General features: G+C 48.5%; 1 protein-coding gene across 1 annotated transcript in view; it reads left to right on the top strand.

Annotated features, from left to right (window-relative positions):
* Positions 1–18010, top strand: part of LOC117443683 (phospholipid-transporting ATPase ABCA1-like) — a 61586-nt gene extending 43576 nt beyond the window's left edge. Inside the window, exons 12-19 of the mRNA XM_034079585.1 lie at positions 13–204; positions 4752–4957; positions 9302–9478; positions 11290–11512; positions 12354–12575; positions 12892–13096; positions 15987–16097; positions 17832–18010. Coding sequence (XP_033935476.1) covers positions 13–204; positions 4752–4957; positions 9302–9478; positions 11290–11512; positions 12354–12575; positions 12892–13096; positions 15987–16097; positions 17832–18010 — 1515 coding nt within the window. The remainder of the gene's footprint in view (positions 1–12; positions 205–4751; positions 4958–9301; positions 9479–11289; positions 11513–12353; positions 12576–12891; positions 13097–15986; positions 16098–17831) is intronic.
* The last annotated feature ends 453 nt before the right edge of the window (positions 18011–18463 follow it).

Here is an 18463-nt window from a genome sequence, read left to right as displayed (position 1 = left end):
TTTTCTGTCCAGACTCTTCTGAAGAACAACGCCACGGCCCGGCTCTTCCACGCTCAGCTGAGCGGCACCGATTGGACGGTCTCGGACGTCTCTGACTTCCTGTCGAAGCAGGCGTCTGACCTCCGACCCCCCGGAGAGGTCACCTGGAGGAACGTCTTCAACGAGACGGACGAGGCCATCCGGAGCATCTCGCGCTTCATGGAGGTTATAAACACCGTTCTGTTTTATTTGACTTACTATTTGATCTGTTCATCAGGATGCTCTGTGGGAGGAGCCTCAGATCGTGTGTACACATGACAATAACAGCCTGGAATCTTAAAGGTCCCATGTCACGGCCATTTCTACTGACCATAGTTCCATCGTTGAGGTCTACTAATAATAATAATAATTCCTTACATTTATTATAGCGCTTTTTCAATGACTCAAAGCGCTTTACATATACACACATTACACATATATCATACATGCAATGGTCAGAAACTGTGGACAATACCCACAGGAGCAGGTTCAGGTGAAGAGTCTTGCCCAAGGACACACTACTAGAATAGTAGTGCCCCCCCCCCCTATGAGCCCACTGGCCGTCTGCGAGACAGCGAGACACAACTAAACCCAGCCCGAACACACACCCGCAGCCTGGCTGGGAGTCGGTGTCGACTCGGCGGAGCTGCAGCTGAGAAAAGAGTGAGTGTGTGTGTGAGGAAGTCTGCACCACGTAACGGCTCCGCGGATTGGTCCATTTGGGTATGGGCACGTCACTGTACCCAGGAAGAAAAAGAGAAACCCCCAGCGAGGCGTTCAGGGGCAGCACAGAGAGGTCTTCTCTGTGTCAGAGTGTTACTCCCTACAGGGGGCGCTGTGAGGGTTTGAGACTCTGCAGACCGTTCACATGCAGAAGCTACAGAACACCAGGGGACGGGTCAGAAGCTACAGAACACCAGGGGACGGGTCAGAAGCTTCAGAACACCAGGGGACGGGTCAGAAGCTACAGAACACCAGGGGACGGGTCAGAAGCTACAGAACACCAGGGGACGGGTCAGAAGCTACAGAACACCAGGGGACGGGTCAGAAGCTACAGAACACCAGGGGACGGGTCAGAAGCTTCAGAACACCAGGGGACGGGTCAGAAGCTACAGAACACCAGGGGACGGGTCAGAAGCTACAGAACACCAGGGGACGGGTCAGAAGCTTCAGAACACCAGGGGACGGGTCAGAAGCTACAGAACACCAGGGGACGGGTCAGAAGCTACAGAACACCAGGGGACGGGTCAGAAGCTACAGAACACCAGGGGACGGGTCAGAAGCTACAGAACACCAGGGGACGGGTCAGAAGCTACAGAACACCAGGGGACGGGTCAGAAGCTACAGAACACAAGGGGACGGGTCAGAAGCTACAGAACACCAGGGGACGGGTCAGAACCAGAACACCAGGGGACGGGTCAGAAGCTACAGAACACCAGGGGACGGGTCAGAAGCTTCAGAACACCAGGGGACGGGTCAGAAGCTACAGAACACAAGGGGACGGGTCAGAAGCTACAGAACACCAGGGGACGGGTCAGAAGCTACAGAACACCAGGGGACGGGTCAGAAGCTTCAGAACACAAGGGGACGGGTCAGAAGCTACAGAACACCAGGGGACGGGTCAGAGGCTACAGAACACAAGGGGACGGGTCAGAAGCTACAGAACACCAGGGGACGGGTCAGAAGCTACAGAACACCAGGGGACGGGTCAGAGGCTACAGAACACCAGGGGACGGGTCAGAGGCTACAGAACACCAGGGGACGGGTCAGAAGCTACAGAACACAAGGGGACGGGTCAGAAGCTACAGAACACAAGGGGACGGGTCAGAAGCTACAGAACACAAGGGGACGGGTCAGAAGCTACAGAACACCAGGGGACGGGTCAGAACCAGAACACCAGGGGACGGGTCAGAAGCTACAGAACACCAGGGGACGGGTCAGAAGCTACAGAACACCAGGGGACGGGTCAGAAGCTACAGAACACCAGGGGACGGGTCAGAAGCTACAGAACACCAGGGGACGGGTCAGAAGCTCCAGAACACCAGGGGACGGGTCAGAGGCTACAGAACACCAGGGGACGGGTCAGAAGCTACAGAACACCAGGGGACGGGTCAGAAGCTCCAGAACACCAGGGGACGGGTCAGAAGCTTCAGAACACCAGGGGACGGGTCAGAGGCTACAGAACACCAGGGGACGGGTCAGAAGCTACAGAACACAAGGGGACGGGTCAGAAGCTACAGAACACCAGGGGACGGGTCAGAAGCTACAGAACACCAGGGGACGGGTCAGAAGCTACAGAACACCAGGGGACGGGTCAGAGGCTACAGAACACAAGGGGACGGGTCAGAAGCTTCAGAACACAAGGGGACGGGTCAGAAGCTACAGAACACCAGGGGACGGGTCAGAAGCTACAGAACACCAGGGGACGGGTCAGAAGCTACAGAACACAAGGGGACGGGTCAGAGGCTACAGAACACCAGGGGACGGGTCAGAGGCTACAGAACACCAGGGGACGGGTCAGAAGCTACAGAACACCAGGGGACGGGTCAGAAGCTACAGAACACCAGGGGACGGGTCAGAAGCTACAGAACACCAGGGGACGGGTCAGAAGCTACAGAACACCAGGGGACGGGTCAGAAGCTTCAGAACACCAGGGGACGGGTCAGAAGCTACAGAACACCAGGGGACGGGTCAGAGGCTACAGAACACCAGGGGACGGGTCAGAGGCTACAGAACACCAGGGGACGGGTCAGAAGCTACAGAACACCAGGGGACGGGTCAGAAGCTACAGAACACCAGGGGACGGGTCAGAAGCTACAGAACACAAGGGGACGGGTCAGAGGCTTCAGAACACCAGGGGACGGGTCAGAGGCTACAGAACACCAGGGGACGGGTCAGAAGCTACAGAACACCAGGGGACGGGTCAGAGGCTACAGAACACCAGGGGACGGGTCAGAAGCTACAGAACACAAGGGGACGGGTCAGAGGCTACAGAACACCAGGGGACGGGTCAGAGGCTACAGAACACCAGGGGACGGGTCAGAAGCTACAGAACACAAGGGGACGGGTCAGAGGCTTCAGAACACCAGGGGACGGGTCAGAAGCTGCAGAACACAAGGGGACGGGTCAGAAGCTACAGAACACCAGGGGACGGGTCAGAAGCTTCAGAACACCAGGGGACGGGTCAGAAGCTACAGAACACCAGGGGACGGGTCAGAAGCTTCAGAACACCAGGGGACGGGTCAGAAGCTTCAGAACACCAGGGGACGGGTCAGAAGCTACAGAACACCAGGGGACGGGTCAGAAGCTTCAGAACACCAGGGGACGGGTCAGAACCAGAACACCAGGGGACGGGTCAGAACCTTCAGAACACCAGGGGACGGGTCAGAAGCTACAGAACACCAGGGGACGGGTCAGAAGCTTCAGAACACCAGGGGACGGGTCAGAAGCTACAGAACACCAGGGGACGGGTCAGAAGCTTCAGAACACCAGGGGACGGGTCAGAAGCTTCAGAACACCAGGGGACGGGTCAGAAGCTACAGAACACCAGGGGACGGGTCAGAAGCTTCAGAACACCAGGGGACGGGTCAGAACCAGAACACAAGGGGACGGGTCAGAACCTTCAGAACACCAGGGGACGGGTCAGAAGCTACAGAACACCAGGGGACGGGTCAGAACCTTCAGAACACCAGGGGACGGGTCAGAAGCTTCAGAACACAAGGGGACGGGTCAGAAGCTACAGAACACCAGGGGACGGGTCAGAAGCTACAGAACACCAGGGGACGGGTCAGAAGCTACAGAACACAAGGGGACGGGTCAGAAGCTTCAGAACACAAGGGGACGGGTCAGAAGCTACAGAACACCAGGGGACGGGTCAGAACCTTCAGAACACCAGGGGACGGGTCAGAAGCTACAGAACACAAGGGGACGGGTCAGAAGCTACAGAACACCAGGGGACGGGTCAGAAGCTTCAGAACACCAGGGGACGGGTCAGAACCAGAACACCAGGGGACGGGTCAGAAGCTTCAGAACACCAGGGGACGGGTCAGAAGCTACAGAACACCAGGGGACGGGTCAGAAGCTACAGAACACCAGGGGACGGGTCAGAAGCTACAGAACACCAGGGGACGGGTCAGAACCTTCAGAACACCAGGGGACGGGTCAGAAGCTACAGAACACAAGGGGACGGGTCAGAAGCTACAGAACACCAGGGGACGGGTCAGAACCTTCAGAACACCAGGGGACGGGTCAGAAGCTTCAGAACACAAGGGGACGGGTCAGAAGCTACAGAACACCAGGGGACGGGTCAGAAGCTACAGAACACAAGGGGACGGGTCAGAAGCTTCAGAACACCAGGGGACGGGTCAGAAGCTTCAGAACACCAGGGGACGGGTCAGAACCGTAAAAACGTGACATGGGACCTTCAATATTCACGGTTGTATTCTCTTTATTTATGACGTTGTTATTATTAGGCTTGTTTACAAAAAAAAGCCCTCAATGTGAGAGGGCTGCTGTGATTGGAGGGTAAAGATCACCTGACCTGTGTGTGTGTGTGTGTGTGTGTGTGTGTGTGTGTGTGTGTGTGTGTGTGTGTGTGTGTGTGTGTGTGTGTGTGTGTGTGTGTGTGTGTGTGTGTGTGTGTGTGTGTGTGTGTGTGTGTGTGTGTGTGTGTGTGTGTGTGTGTGTGTGTGTGTGTGTGTGTGTGTGTGTGTGTGTGTGTGTGTGTGTGTCAGTGTGTGAACCTGGACAAGCTGGAGCCGGTCTCCACGGAGGAGCAGCTGGTGGACCGCTCCATGGTTCTTCTGGAGGACCGCAGGTTCTGGGCCGGCATCGTGTTCCCGGACCTCGAGCCCAACGCCACGGAGCTGCCCGACTCCATCAGCTACAAGATCCGCATGGACATCGACAACGTGGAGAGGACCAACAAGATCAAAGACGCGTGAGGACACACACACGCACACACAGAGACACACACACACACACACTCTCTCACTGATGAAAGTGTTCATACACCCTGGAGGTGTTCTCTACAGTCGTTGTGGGGACCAACCTGCTTCTTGTGCCTCAAAGCGACACCTAGTGGGCTGCGGAGGTACTGCCAATGGGTGGAATACATTTCAAAGTGAATATTTCTACATATACAAACGTTTTTTGGGTAATTTAAAAACTAAAATGAGTCCATAAAGACATCTTGCACGTCTCACATTATACAGAATGTGTATAATGTGATCAGAACGAAGTCACAAAAGGTCATTGGGTTCTTGAGTCGCTCCAGATTTCCTTTTCGATAACCCTTATTCACTTATTTTTATATATTGTTTTTCAACAGTGCCATTTAAATTACTCCACACTGTAATTCACTAATTTACCTAGAATGTAAACAGTTTGCTTTGTTTATTTACCTAGAATGTAAACAGTTTGCTTTGTTTATTTACCTAGAATGTAAACAGTTTGCTTTGTTTATTTACCTAGAATGTAAACAGTTTGCTTTGTTTATTTACCTAGAATGTAAACAGTTTGCTTTGTTTACATCGCTTAGTTACGGGCTGGCCGATGATATGTATTCATCTGTACATTAATATTGGATATTAAATACAAGTACACAAGGTGTACACTGTTGATCTGAGACTCTCTCTTCAGCACGTGTCCCCTCTTCTCCATGTCTCTCCTACATCAACATGTGTCCCCTCTTCTCCATGTCTCTTCTACATCAACATGTGTCCCCTCTTCTCCATGTCTCTTCTACATCAACATGTGTCCTCTCTTCTTCATGTCTCTTCTACATCAACATGTGTCCCCTCTTCTCCATGTCTCTTCTACATCAACATGTGTCCTCTCTTCTTCATGTCTCTTCTACATCAACATGTGTCCCCTCTTCTTCATGTCTCTTCTACATCAACATGTGTCCCCTCTTCTCCATGTCTCTTCTACATCAACATGTGTCCCCTCTTCTCCATGTCTCTTCTTCATCAACATGTGTCCCCTCTTCTTCATGTCTCTTCTACATCAACATGTGTCCCCTCTTCTCCATGTCTCTCCTACATCAACATGTGTCCCCTCTTCTTCATGTCTCTTCTACATCAACATGTGTCCCCTCTTCTTCATGTCTCTCCTACATCAGCATGTGTCCCCTCTTCTTCATGTCTCTTCTACATCAACATGTGTCCCCTCTTCTTCATGTCTCTCCTACATCAACACGTGTCCCCTCTTCTCCATGTCTCTCCTACATCAACATGTGTCCCCTCTTCTTCATGTCTCTTCTTCATCAACACGTGTCCCCTCTTCTTCATGTCTCTCCTACATCAACATGTGTCCCCTCTTCTTCATGTCTCTTCTTCATCAACACGTGTCCCCTCTTCTCCATGTCTCTCCTACATCAACATGTGTCCCCTCTTCTTCATGTCTCTTCTTCATCAACATGTGTCCCCTCTTCTTCATCAGCATGTGTCCCCTCTTCTCCATGTCTCTTCTACATCAACATGTGTCCCCTCTTCTCCATGTCTCTTCTACATCAACATGTGTCCCCTCTTCGCCATGTCTCTTCTACATCAACATGTGTCCCCTCTTCGCCATGTCTCTTCTACATCAACATGTGTCCCCTCTTCTTCATGTCTCTTCTACATCAACATGTGTCCCCTCTTCTTCATGTCTCTTCTTCATCAACATGTGTCCCCTCTTCTTCATGTCTCTTCTACATCAACATGTGTCCCCTCTTCTTCATCAGCATGTGTCCCCTCTTCTCCATGTCTCTTCTACATCAACATGTGTCCCCTCTTCTTCATGTCTCTTCTTCATCAACATGTGTCCCCTCTTCTTCATCAGCATGTGTCCCCTCTTCTCCATGTCTCTTCTACATCAACATGTGTCCCCTCTTCGCCATGTCTCTTCTACATCAACATGTGTCCCCTCTTCTTCATGTCTCTTCTACATCAACATGTGTCCCCTCTTCTCCATGTCTCTTCTCCATCAACATGTGTCCCCTCTTCTCCATGTCTCTTCTACATCAGCATGTGTCCCCTCTTCTCCATGTCTCTTCTACATCAGCATGTGTCCTCTCTTCTCCATGTCTCTTCTACATCAACATGTGTCCCCTCTTCTTCATGTCTCTTCTACATCAACATGTGTCCCCTCTTCCTCATGTCTCTTCTACATCAACATGTGTCCCCTCTTCTCCATGTCTCTTCTACATCAACATGTGTCCCCTCTTCTCCATGTCTCTTCTACATCAACATGTGTCCCCTCTTCTTCATGTCTCTACATCAACACGTGTCCCCTCTTCTGCATGTCTCTTCTACATCAACATGTGTCCCCTCTTCTCCATGTCTCTTCTACATCAACATGTGTCCCCTCTTCTTCATGTCTCTTCTACATCAACATGTGTCCCCTCTTCTTCATGTCTCTTCTACATCAACATGTGTCCCCTCTTCTCGATGTCTCTTCTACATCAGCATGTGTCCCCTCTTCTCCATGTCTCTTCTACATCAACATGTGTCCCCTCTTCTCCATGTCTCTTCTACATCAGCATGTGTCCCCTCTTCTCCATGTCTCTTCTACATCAACATGTGTCCCCTCTTCTCCATGTCTCTCCTACATCAACATGTGTCCCCTCTTCTCCATGTCTCTTCTACATCAACATGTGTCCCCTCTTCTCCATGTCTCTCCTACATCAACATGTGTCCCCTCTTCTCCATGTCTCTTCTACATCACCATGTGTCCCCTCTTCTCCATGTCTCTTCTACATCAACATGTGTCCCCTCTTCTCCATGTCTCTTCTACATCACCATGTGTCCCCTCTTCTCCATGTCTCTTCTACATCAACATGTGTCCCCTCTTCTCCATGTCTCTTCTACATCACCATGTGTCCCCTCTTCTCCATGTCTCTTCTACATCAACATGTGTCCCCTCTTCTCCATGTCTCTTCTACATCAACATGTGTCCCCTCTTCTCCATGTCTCTCCTACATCAACATGTGTCCCCTCTTCTCCATGTCTCTTCTACATCAACATGTGTCCCCTCTTCTCCATGTCTCTTCTACATCAACATGTGTCCCCTCTTCTCCATGTCTCTCCTACATCACCATGTGTCCCCTCTTCTCCATGTCTCTTCTACATCAGCATGTGTCCCCTCTTCTTCATGTCTCTTCTACATCAGCATGTGTCCCCTCTTCTACATGTCTCTTCTACATCAACATGTGTCCCCTCTTCTCCATGTCTCTTCTACATCAACATGTGTCCCCTCTTCTCCATGTCTCTTCTACATCAACATGTGTCCCCTCTTCTCCATGTCTCTTCTACATCAACATGTGTCCCCTCTTCTACATGTCTCTTCTACATCAACATGTGTCCCCTCTTCTCCATGTCTCTTCTACATCAACATGTGTCCCCTCTTCTCCATGTCTCTTCTACATCAACATGTGTCCCCTCTTCTCCATGTCTCTTCTACATCAGCATGTGTCCCCTCTTCTCCATGTCTCTCCTACATCAGCATGTGTCCCCTCTTCTCCATGTCTCTTCTACATCAGCATGTGTCCCCTCTTCTTCATGTCTCTTCTACATCAACATGTGTCCCCTCTTCTTCATGTCTCTTCTTCATCAACATGTGTCCTCTCTTCTCCATGTCTCTTCTACATCAACATGTGTCCCCTCTTCTTCATCAGCATGTGTCCCCTCTTCTCCATGTCTCTTCTACATCAACATGTGTCCCCTCTTCTCCATGTCTCTTCTACATCAGCATGTGTCCCCTCTTCTCCATGTCTCTCCTACATCAACATGTGTCCTCTCTTCTCCATGTCTCTTCTACATCAACATGTGTCCCCTCTTCTTCATCAGCATGTGTCCCCTCTGTGGAAAGACACTCTGAAAGTCTCAGGAACAAAGATTCTCTCTCTTTTTGATCCATTTCTATAAAAACCTGTCTGAAATGAGCCGATCAGATTTTGTCCACTTGATGATGTCATCACGATGTTTTGTCTTGAGTAGCCATTAGCCAATCAGCAACAAGGTAACCCCCCCCCTTATCACCTGAACCTCCTCTCGAGCTCCATTGAGTTCTTTGTAACCAGATGTCTCTCAGAGGGGCGTGGGGGGGGGCTCCTTGTTTCATCTGAAGTAACAGACCGAGAATCAGCACTTTGGAAACAGGGCTGAAACAGAGGGGATTATGGGTAATGCTGCAATGATCTGTTTGGTGTTTCAGCCAATCAGAGACAGGCTCTGGATATATCTGAGCCCTGAGGACCTTTAAAGTTACTTTATCATGACTGCTGTCCTCGTGATGCCTTCAGGTACTGGGACCCCGGCCCCCGTGCAGACCCCTTCGAGGACATGCGGTACATCTGGGGCGGCTTCACGTACCTGCAGGACGTCATCGAGCAGGCCATCGTCCGAACGCTGACCGGCACCAAGGAGAAGACCGGCGTCTACATCCAGCAGATGCCCTACCCCTGCTACGTGGACGACATGTGAGGAAACCCCACACGACACAGTCACGCTGTCAAAGCACAAAGTGTTACAGTAATCAGATTACAGCTGCGTGTACGCGTTGGTGCTTCAGCAGTAATCAGATTACAGCTGTGTGTACGCGTTGGTGCTTCAGCAGTAATCAGATTACAGCTGTGTGTACGCGTTGGTGCTTCAGCAGTAATCAGATTACAGCTGTGTGTACGCGTTGGTGCTTCAGCAGTAATCAGATTACAGCTGTGTGTACGCGTTGGTGCTTCAGCAGTAATCAGATTACAGCTGTGTGTACGCGTTGGTGCTTCAGCAGTAATCAGATTACAGCTGTGTGTACGCGTTGGTGCTTCAGCAGTAATCAGATTACAGCTGTGTGTACGCGTTGGTGCTTCAGCAGTAATCAGATTACAGCTGTGTGTACGCGTTGGTGCTTCAGCAGTAGTCACATTACACGTACTAAGCGGACAGGATGGCACTCGGTACTTTCCTCTGACTAACGGGAGGACAGAACAATAAACCAACGTCTCAGAGCTCATGGATGAGGAGACGCAGCAGTCTCATAGCAGAGAGAAACAGGCGAGGCAAACATCGTGGAGGAAATGTCGCCCGTTTCATTATTACGTCCATGGTTTCCCCGGTGGAATCGCAGACTTTCCCAAAACATGTTGAGCGAGAAATAGGTAGCGGGCGGCGCCATCAGACGGGAACTCTTTGACCTGGAGCGGTTCTGAAACTGGGCTGAAGAGAACCACGTGTTCAACCAGCAGGGAGAGAGTTGTCCTTTAGATTTGAGGTTAACTATATATAGGGGGAGGCGTGTGACGCAGTGGGTTGTGCGTTGGGATCAGGGGCTCAGGTTCAAACCCCGCTGCAGTCAGCATGTCGCTGTGTCCCTGAGACGCTTCGCCCCAAAGGGCTCCAGTGGGGAGAGCACAGCACTGAGTGTGTGAGATGAAAGCGTTCAAGTAACATGTGATGAAATAATATATAGTTATTTCTCATTGATGGTGCATCTGGTGCAGAGTAATCCAAAAGTAATGTAACTAGTGACTTTGAGCAGTGAGTAATGTAGTCGAGGAACCCCCTAACACTGGTAGTGATAGTCATGAAACTCATCAGTCTGGTTGGACAACATAGTCTTTGGTTTTTCTAAATGCTTTTAAGGTTTTTCATTTTGTAAATCACTTTGAGCTGCTGCGGTAATACACCTGCCTAACATGTCCTGGTGTCTTTGTGTCCTGGTGTCTTTGTGTCCTGGTGTCCTTGTGTATTTGTATTCTGGTGTCCTGGTGTCTTTGTGTCCGGGTGTCTCCTCCTCCTGTCTTTCTGTCTTTCTGTCCTGGTGTCTTTCTGTCCTGTGTCCGGGTGTCCTGGTGTCTCCTCCTCCTGTCTTTGTGTCTTTCTGTCCTGGTGTCTTTCTGTCCTGTGTCCGGGTGTCCTGGTGTCTCCTCCTCCTGTCTTTGTGTCTTTCTGTCCTGGTGTCTTTCTGTCCTGTGTCCGGGTGTCCTGGTGTCTCCTCCTCCTGTCTTTGTGTCTTTCTGTCCTGGTGTCTTTCTGTCCTGTGTCCGGGTGTCCTGGTGTCTCCTCCTCCTGTCTTTGTGTCTTTCTGTCCTGGTGTCTTTCTGTCCTGTGTCCGGGTGTCCTGGTGTCTCCTCCTCCTGTCTTTGTGTCTTTCTGTCCTGGTGTCTTTCTGTCCTGTGTCCGGGTGTCCTGGTGTCTCCTCCTTCTGTCTTTGTGTCTTTCTGTCCGGGTGTCTTTGTGTCCTGGTGTCTCCTCCTCCTGTCTTGTTGTCTTTCTGTCTTTCTGTCCCTGTGTCCAGCTTCCTGCGGGTGATGAGCCGCTCCATGCCTCTCTTCATGACTCTGGCCTGGATGTACTCGGTGGCTATCATCCTGAAGAGCATCGTGTACGAGAAGGAGGCTCGCCTGAAGGAGACCATGAGGATCATGGGCCTGAACAACGGCATCCTGTGGTTCAGCTGGTTCCTCAGCAGCCTGGTGCCCCTGCTGGTCAGCGCCGGCCTGCTGGTGCTGCAGCTCAAGGTCAGAACTCCACATGGTCACCTATTATGAAGATCCCCTTATGATGTCATAACGATGGTTAGCCGTTAGCCGTTAGCTGTTAGCCGTTAGCTGTTAGCTGTTAGCTGTTAGCCGTTAGCTGTTAGCCGTTAGCTGTTATCTGTTAGCCGTTAGCCGTTAGCTGTTAGCCGTTAGCTGTTAGCCGTTATCTGTTAGCTGTTAGCCGTTAGCTGTTAGCCGTTAGCTGTTAGCCGTTAGCTGTTAATTGTTAGCCGTTAGCTGTTAGCTGTTAGCCGTTAGCTGTTAGCCGTTAGCTGTTAGCTGTTAGCCGTTAGCTGTTAGCTGTTAGCTGTTGTAACCCTACAAACATTAACCGGGTTCCTTGTTTGTTTGTTTATTTATTTAAAGGACAGTGCACATTAATCAGCATCGCTGTAAACGTGCCAGTGTTAGCCAGCAGGCTAATGTTCATCTGTTGTCCATGGCAAGATGTTAAATATCCACAACAAGACTAGAGAAATAAAAACATAATTAAAAAGAATACAACAGCAGTCCAACAATAAATAGCAGTAACACCTATCATACTATGATACAGTTACAAGTGTTCACATGTTTGATTGCTTAAAAGCCAGTTCTTATGATGGTGGTTAAATGCATGAGAGGAGGTGTTATTCCTGATCTGTATTGGTCTTGTGTTCCAGGGTGTCGATGCCCTCACAGAGAAACAGTGTCTGCCAAAGGAACTGGACCTAAGAGGACCGCACAGTCCCTCTTAGGGCAGACCTTGTGGTTCTGCTGTATAAAAGAGCAGAGTGGTGGGGGTACCTTGCCGTTTATAATCTTAAAAATGTCCTCCATGCAGATGGGGGACCTGCTGCCCTACAGCGACCCCGGCGTGGTCTTCCTGTTCATGGGATCCTTCGCGGTAGTGACCATCATGCAGTGCTTCCTGCTCAGCACAGCGTTCAACCGCGCTAACCTGGCGGCGGCGTGCGGCGGCATCATCTACTTCACGCTCTACCTGCCCTACGTGCTCTGCGTCGCCTGGCAGGACTACATCGGCTACGGGGCCAAAGTATTCGCGGTAAGAACTTCGCCCACCAGCCATCGTATTGAATGATGTGTATAAGCCCTAAAACTATAAACTAATTTAAAGATTATATTACTGAACATTAATCTTGTAAGACGATAAGATAAGAAGTGGAAAGGTTTGCTTTACAGCAGCACCAAAAGAAATGTGCATTAATGCAAGAGAGGTGAACTATATACATGTCGGATAAATGAGCTAATGTTGCAGTGAATGCAAAATGCTATATCCATGTAAATATAATAAGATAAACAACAACAGAATATAAGATTAGATCCTGTTTGTGTTGTGATGAACACACGTGATCCCGCAGAGCCTCCTGTCCCCCGTGGCGTTCGGGTTCGGCTGTGAATACTTCTCCCTGTTCGAGGAGCAGGGCGTGGGCATCCAGTGGAGCAACCTGGTGTCCAGCCCCCTGGAGGAGGACGACTACAGCCTGCGCACCGCCATCATCATGATGTACGTGGACTCCTTCCTGTACGGCCTGCTCACCTGGTACATCGAGGCCGTGTTCCCAGGTGAGAGGACTTTGGATCAGAGCTCCTTCATTAGTCCCACAGCGGGGCACCGGTGTTACAGCTGAAGCGGCCCAGCAGGGTAATGAAGACTAAGCTAGCTCATAAGTAATACAATACACAACCATGAGTAAACAACTGCGAGTAAACAACTGCGAGTAAACAACCGCGAGTAAACAACCGCGAGTAAACAACCACGAGTAAACAACCACGTGTAAACAACTATGACTACACAACCACGAGTAAACAACCATGAATACACAACCACGAGTAAACAACCATGAATACACAACCACGAGTAAACAACCATTAGTACACAACCACGAGTAAACAACCACTAGTAAACAACCACGAGTAAACAACCAACAACCACGTGTAAACAACTATGACTACACAACCGCGAGTAAACAACCATGAATACACAACCACGAATAAACAACCACGAGTACACAACCACGAGTAAACAACCACGAGTAAACAACCACGAGTACACAACCACGAGTAAACAACCACGAGTACACAACCACGAGTAAACAACCACGAGTAAACAACCATGACTACACAACCACGAGTAAACAACCATGAATACACAACCACGAGTAAACAACCACGAGTAAACAACCATGACTACACAACCACGAGTAAACAACCATGAGTACACAACCACGAGTAAACAACCACGAGTAAACAACCATGACTACACAACCACGAGTAAACAACCATGAATACACAACCACGAGTAAACAACCATGACTACACAACCATGAATACACAACCACGAGTAAACAACCACGAGTAAACAACCACGAGTAAACAACCACGAGTAAACAACCATGAATACACAACCACGAGTAAACAACCACTAGTAAACAACCACGAGTAAACAACCACGAGTAAACAACCACGTGTAAACAACTATGACTACACAACCACGAGTAAACAACCATGAATACACAACCACGAATAAACAACCACGAGTACACAACCACGAGTAAACAACCACGAGTACACAACCACGAGTACACAACCACGAGTAAACAACCACGAGTAAACAACCATGACTACACAACCACGAGTAAACAACCATGAATACACAACCACGAGTAAACAACCATGAGTACACAACCACGAGTAAACAACCACGAGTAAACAACCATGACTACACAACCACGAGTAAACAACCATGAATACACAACCACGAGTAAACAACCATGACTACACAACCATGAATACACAACCACGAGTAAACAACCATGACTACACAACCATGAATACACAACCATGAATACACAACCACGAGTAAACAACCACGAGTAAACAACCACGAGTAAACAACCATGAATAAACAACCATGAGTAAACAACCACGAGTAAACAACCACGAGTAAACAACCACGAGTACACAACCACGAGTAAACAACCACGAGTAAACAACCACGAGTAAACAACCACGAGTAAACAACCACGAGTAAACAACCACGAGTAAACAACCATGACTACACAACCACGAGTAAACAACCATGAATACACAACCACGAGTAAACAACCATGAGTACACAACCACGAGTAAACAACCACGAGTAAACAACCATGACTACACAACCACGAGTAAACAACCACGAGTAAACAACCACGAGTAAACAACCATGACTACACAACCACGAGTAAACAACCATGAATACACAACCACGAGTAAACAACCATGAGTACACAACCACGAGTAAACAACCACGAGTAAACAACCATGAATACACAACCACGAGTAAACAACCACGAGTAAACAACCACGAGTAAACAACCATGAATACACAACCACGAGTAAACAACCATGAGTAAACAACCACGAGTAAACAACCACGAGTACACAACCACGAGTAAACAACCACGAGTAAACAACCACGAGTAAACAACCACGAGTAAACAACCATGACTACACAACCACGAGTAAACAACCATGAATACACAACCACGAGTAAACAACCATGAGTACACAACCACGAGTAAACAACCACGAGTAAACAACCATGACTACACAACCACGAGTAAACAACCATGAATACACAACCACGAGTAAACAACCATGACTACACAACCATGAATACACAACCACGAGTAAACAACCACGAGTAAACAACCACGAGTAAACAACCATGAATACACAACCACGAGTAAACAACCATGAGTAAACAACCACGAGTAAACAACCACGAGTAAACAACCACGAGTACACAACCACGAGTAAACAACCATGGCTGAAAATGAGTATAGGCAATTTTAAAAGTGACGAGCGTATCACGTGTTAGAGATTCTCACACTAGAACGCTTTATTTTCGGATTCATCCCTCGATTAAATATATTCTGCACAATCGTTTTAAATCTTGATTTTTGCTTTATCGGGTTTTTCTTTTTTGGGTGGAAGCGTTCGGCTGAAGAGACTGAACATTATTCTCAAACCTGACCTGTGATTTTTCTTGTCATGTGATCTTGAAGTAAAGTTAGTCCATACAAAAAGGTTTGGGATATCTCTAAGAAGAAGAAGGGCGTGCCTCTCGTTGCTTCAGCCTCTTTCTGATTGGATAGTAAAGATGGTGATAGTGAATGAGAATGTGACTCTCTTTGGAGGAAACCGGTGACCTTCACCTGTGACCTTCACCGGTGACCTTCACCTGTGACCTTCACCTGTGACCTTCACCGGTGACCTTCACCAGTACAGGTTTTAAGCCTAGTGGGTGGGCTCTGTGATGTCACGGGCTGTAACAGACAGCATGGGATTACATGTTATTATTCTAAACTAACAGGGAGACGTAGAAACATCCTCAGGAGACGCTGAATGAGCTGAACTGCAGGAACACAAAGCACTATGGGACTATGAGTAATGTCTGTCTGTGTCTCAGGTCAGTACGGGATCCCTCGGCCCTGGTTCTTCCTCTTCACCAAGTCCTACTGGTGGGGGGAGCCCTACGTCAGGTCCAAGGTCCACCTGAGCCAGAAGGCAAACCCAGAAGGTGAGGCTTTTATTGTGAAAGAGACTTCCTGTGACTTTAACTGTGAAAGTGACTTTTATTGTGAAAGAGACTTCCCGTGACTTTAACTGTGAAAGTGACTTCCTGTGACCCTTACTGTGAAAGACTCTTATTGTGAAAGAGACTTCCTGTGACTCTTACTGTGAAAGAAACTTCCTGTGACTCTTACTGTGAAAGAGACTTCCTGTGACTCTTACTGTAAAAGAGACTTTTATTGTGAAAGAGACTTCTTGTGACTCTTATTGTGAAAGTGACTTCCTGTGACTCTTATTGTGAAAGTGACTTCCTGTGACTCTTATTGTGAAAGAGACTTCCTGTGACTCTTATTGTGAAAGTGACTTCCTGTGACTCTTATTGTAAAAGTGACTTCCTGTTACTCTTATTGTGAAAGAGACTTCCTGTGACTCTTATTGTGAAAGAGACTTCCTGTGACTCTTATTGTGAAAGAGACTCTTACTGTGAAAGTGACTTCCTGTGACCCTTACTGTGAGAGACTCTTATTGTGAAAGAGACTTCCCGTGACTTTAAGTGTGAAAGTGACTTCCTGTGACTCTTAGTGTGAAAGTGACTTCCTGTGACTCTTATTGTGAAAGTGACTTCCTGTGACTCTTATTGTGAAAGTGACTTCCTGTGACTCTTATTGTGAAAGAGACTTCCTGTGACTCTTATTGTGAAAGAGACTTCCTGTTACTCTTACTGTGAAAGAGACTTCCTGTGACTCTTATTGTGAAAGAGACTTCCTTCGACCCTTACTCTGAAAGAGACTCTTATTGTGAAAGAGACTTCCTGTGACTCTTATTGTGAAAGAGACTTCCTGTGACTCTTATTGTGAAAGTGACTTCCTGTGACTCTTATTGTGAAAGAGACTTCCTGTGACTCTTATTGTGAAAGAGACTTCCTGTTACTCTTATTGTGAAAGAGACTTCCTGTGACTCTTATTGTGAAAGAGACTTCCTTCGACCCTTACTCTGAAAGAGACTCTTATTGTGAAAGAGACTTCCTGTGACTCTTATTGTGAAAGAGACTTCCTGTGACTCTTATTGTGAAAGAGACTTCCTTCGACCCTTACTCTGAAAGAGACTCTTATTGTGAAAGAGACTTCCTGTGACTCTTATTGTGAAAGAGACTTCCTGTGACTCTTACTGTGAAAGAGACTTCCTGTTACTCTTATTGTGAAAGAGACTTCCTGTGACTCTTATTGTGAAAGAGACTTCCTTCGACCCTTACTCTGAAAAAGACTCTTATTGTGAAAGAGACTTCCTGTGACTCTTATTGTGAAAGAGACTTCCTGTGACTCTTACTGTGAAAGAGACTTCCTGTGACTCTTACTGTGAAAGAGACTTCCTGTGACTCTTAGTGTGAAAGAGACTTCCTGTGACTCTTATTGTGAAAGAGACTTCCTTCGACCCTTACTCTGAAAAAGACTCTTATTGTGAAAGAGACTTCCTGTGACTCTTATTGTGAAAGAGACTTCCTGTGACTCTTACTGTGAAAGAGACTTCCTGTGACTCTTACTGTGAAAGAGACTTCCTGTGACTCTTAGTGTGAAAGAGACTTCCTGTGACTCTTATTGTGAAAGAGACTTCCTGTGACTCTTATTGTGAAAGAGACTTCCTGTGACCCTTACTGTGAAAGAGACTCTTATTGTGAAAGAGACTTCCTGTGACCCTTACTGTGAAAGAGACTCTTATTGTGAAAGAGACTTCCTGTTCCCAGTGGTGTGTATGGAGGAGGAACCGGCTCACCTGGAGCCCGGCGTCTACGTGGAGAACCTGGTGAAGGTTTACACCCACGGAAAGAAGCTGGCGGTGGACGGACTGACGCTGGGGTTCTACGAGGGACAGATCACCTCCTTCCTGGGACACAACGGGGCCGGCAAGACCACCACCATGTGAGTAGAGACTAGAGACCACCACCATGTGAGTAGAGACTAGAGACCACCACCATGTGAGTAGAGACTAGAGACCACCACCATGTGAGTAGAGACTAGAGACCACCACCATGTGAGTAGAGACTAGAGACCACCACCATGTGAGTAGAGACTAGAGACCACCACCATGTGAGTAGAGACTAGAGACCACCACCATGTGAGTAGAGACTAGAGACCACCACCATGTGAGTAGAGACTAGAGACCACCACCATGTGAGTAGAGACTAGAGACCACCACCATGTGAGTAGAGACTAGAGACCACCACCATGTGAGTAGAGACTAGAGACCACCACCATGTGAGTAGAGACTAGAGACCACCATGTGAGTAGAGACTAGAGACCACCACCATGTGAGTAGAGACTAGAGACCACCACCATGTGAGTAGAGACTAGAGACCACCACCATGTGAGTAGAGAC

The sequence above is a fragment of the Pseudochaenichthys georgianus genome, unplaced genomic scaffold, assembly GCF_902827115.2.
Source record: "Pseudochaenichthys georgianus unplaced genomic scaffold, fPseGeo1.2 scaffold_656_arrow_ctg1, whole genome shotgun sequence".
NCBI lineage: Eukaryota > Metazoa > Chordata > Actinopteri > Perciformes > Channichthyidae > Pseudochaenichthys > Pseudochaenichthys georgianus.
The sequence above is the reverse complement of the archived record's forward strand: the minus strand, read 5'-3'. Positions and strand labels throughout refer to the sequence as shown.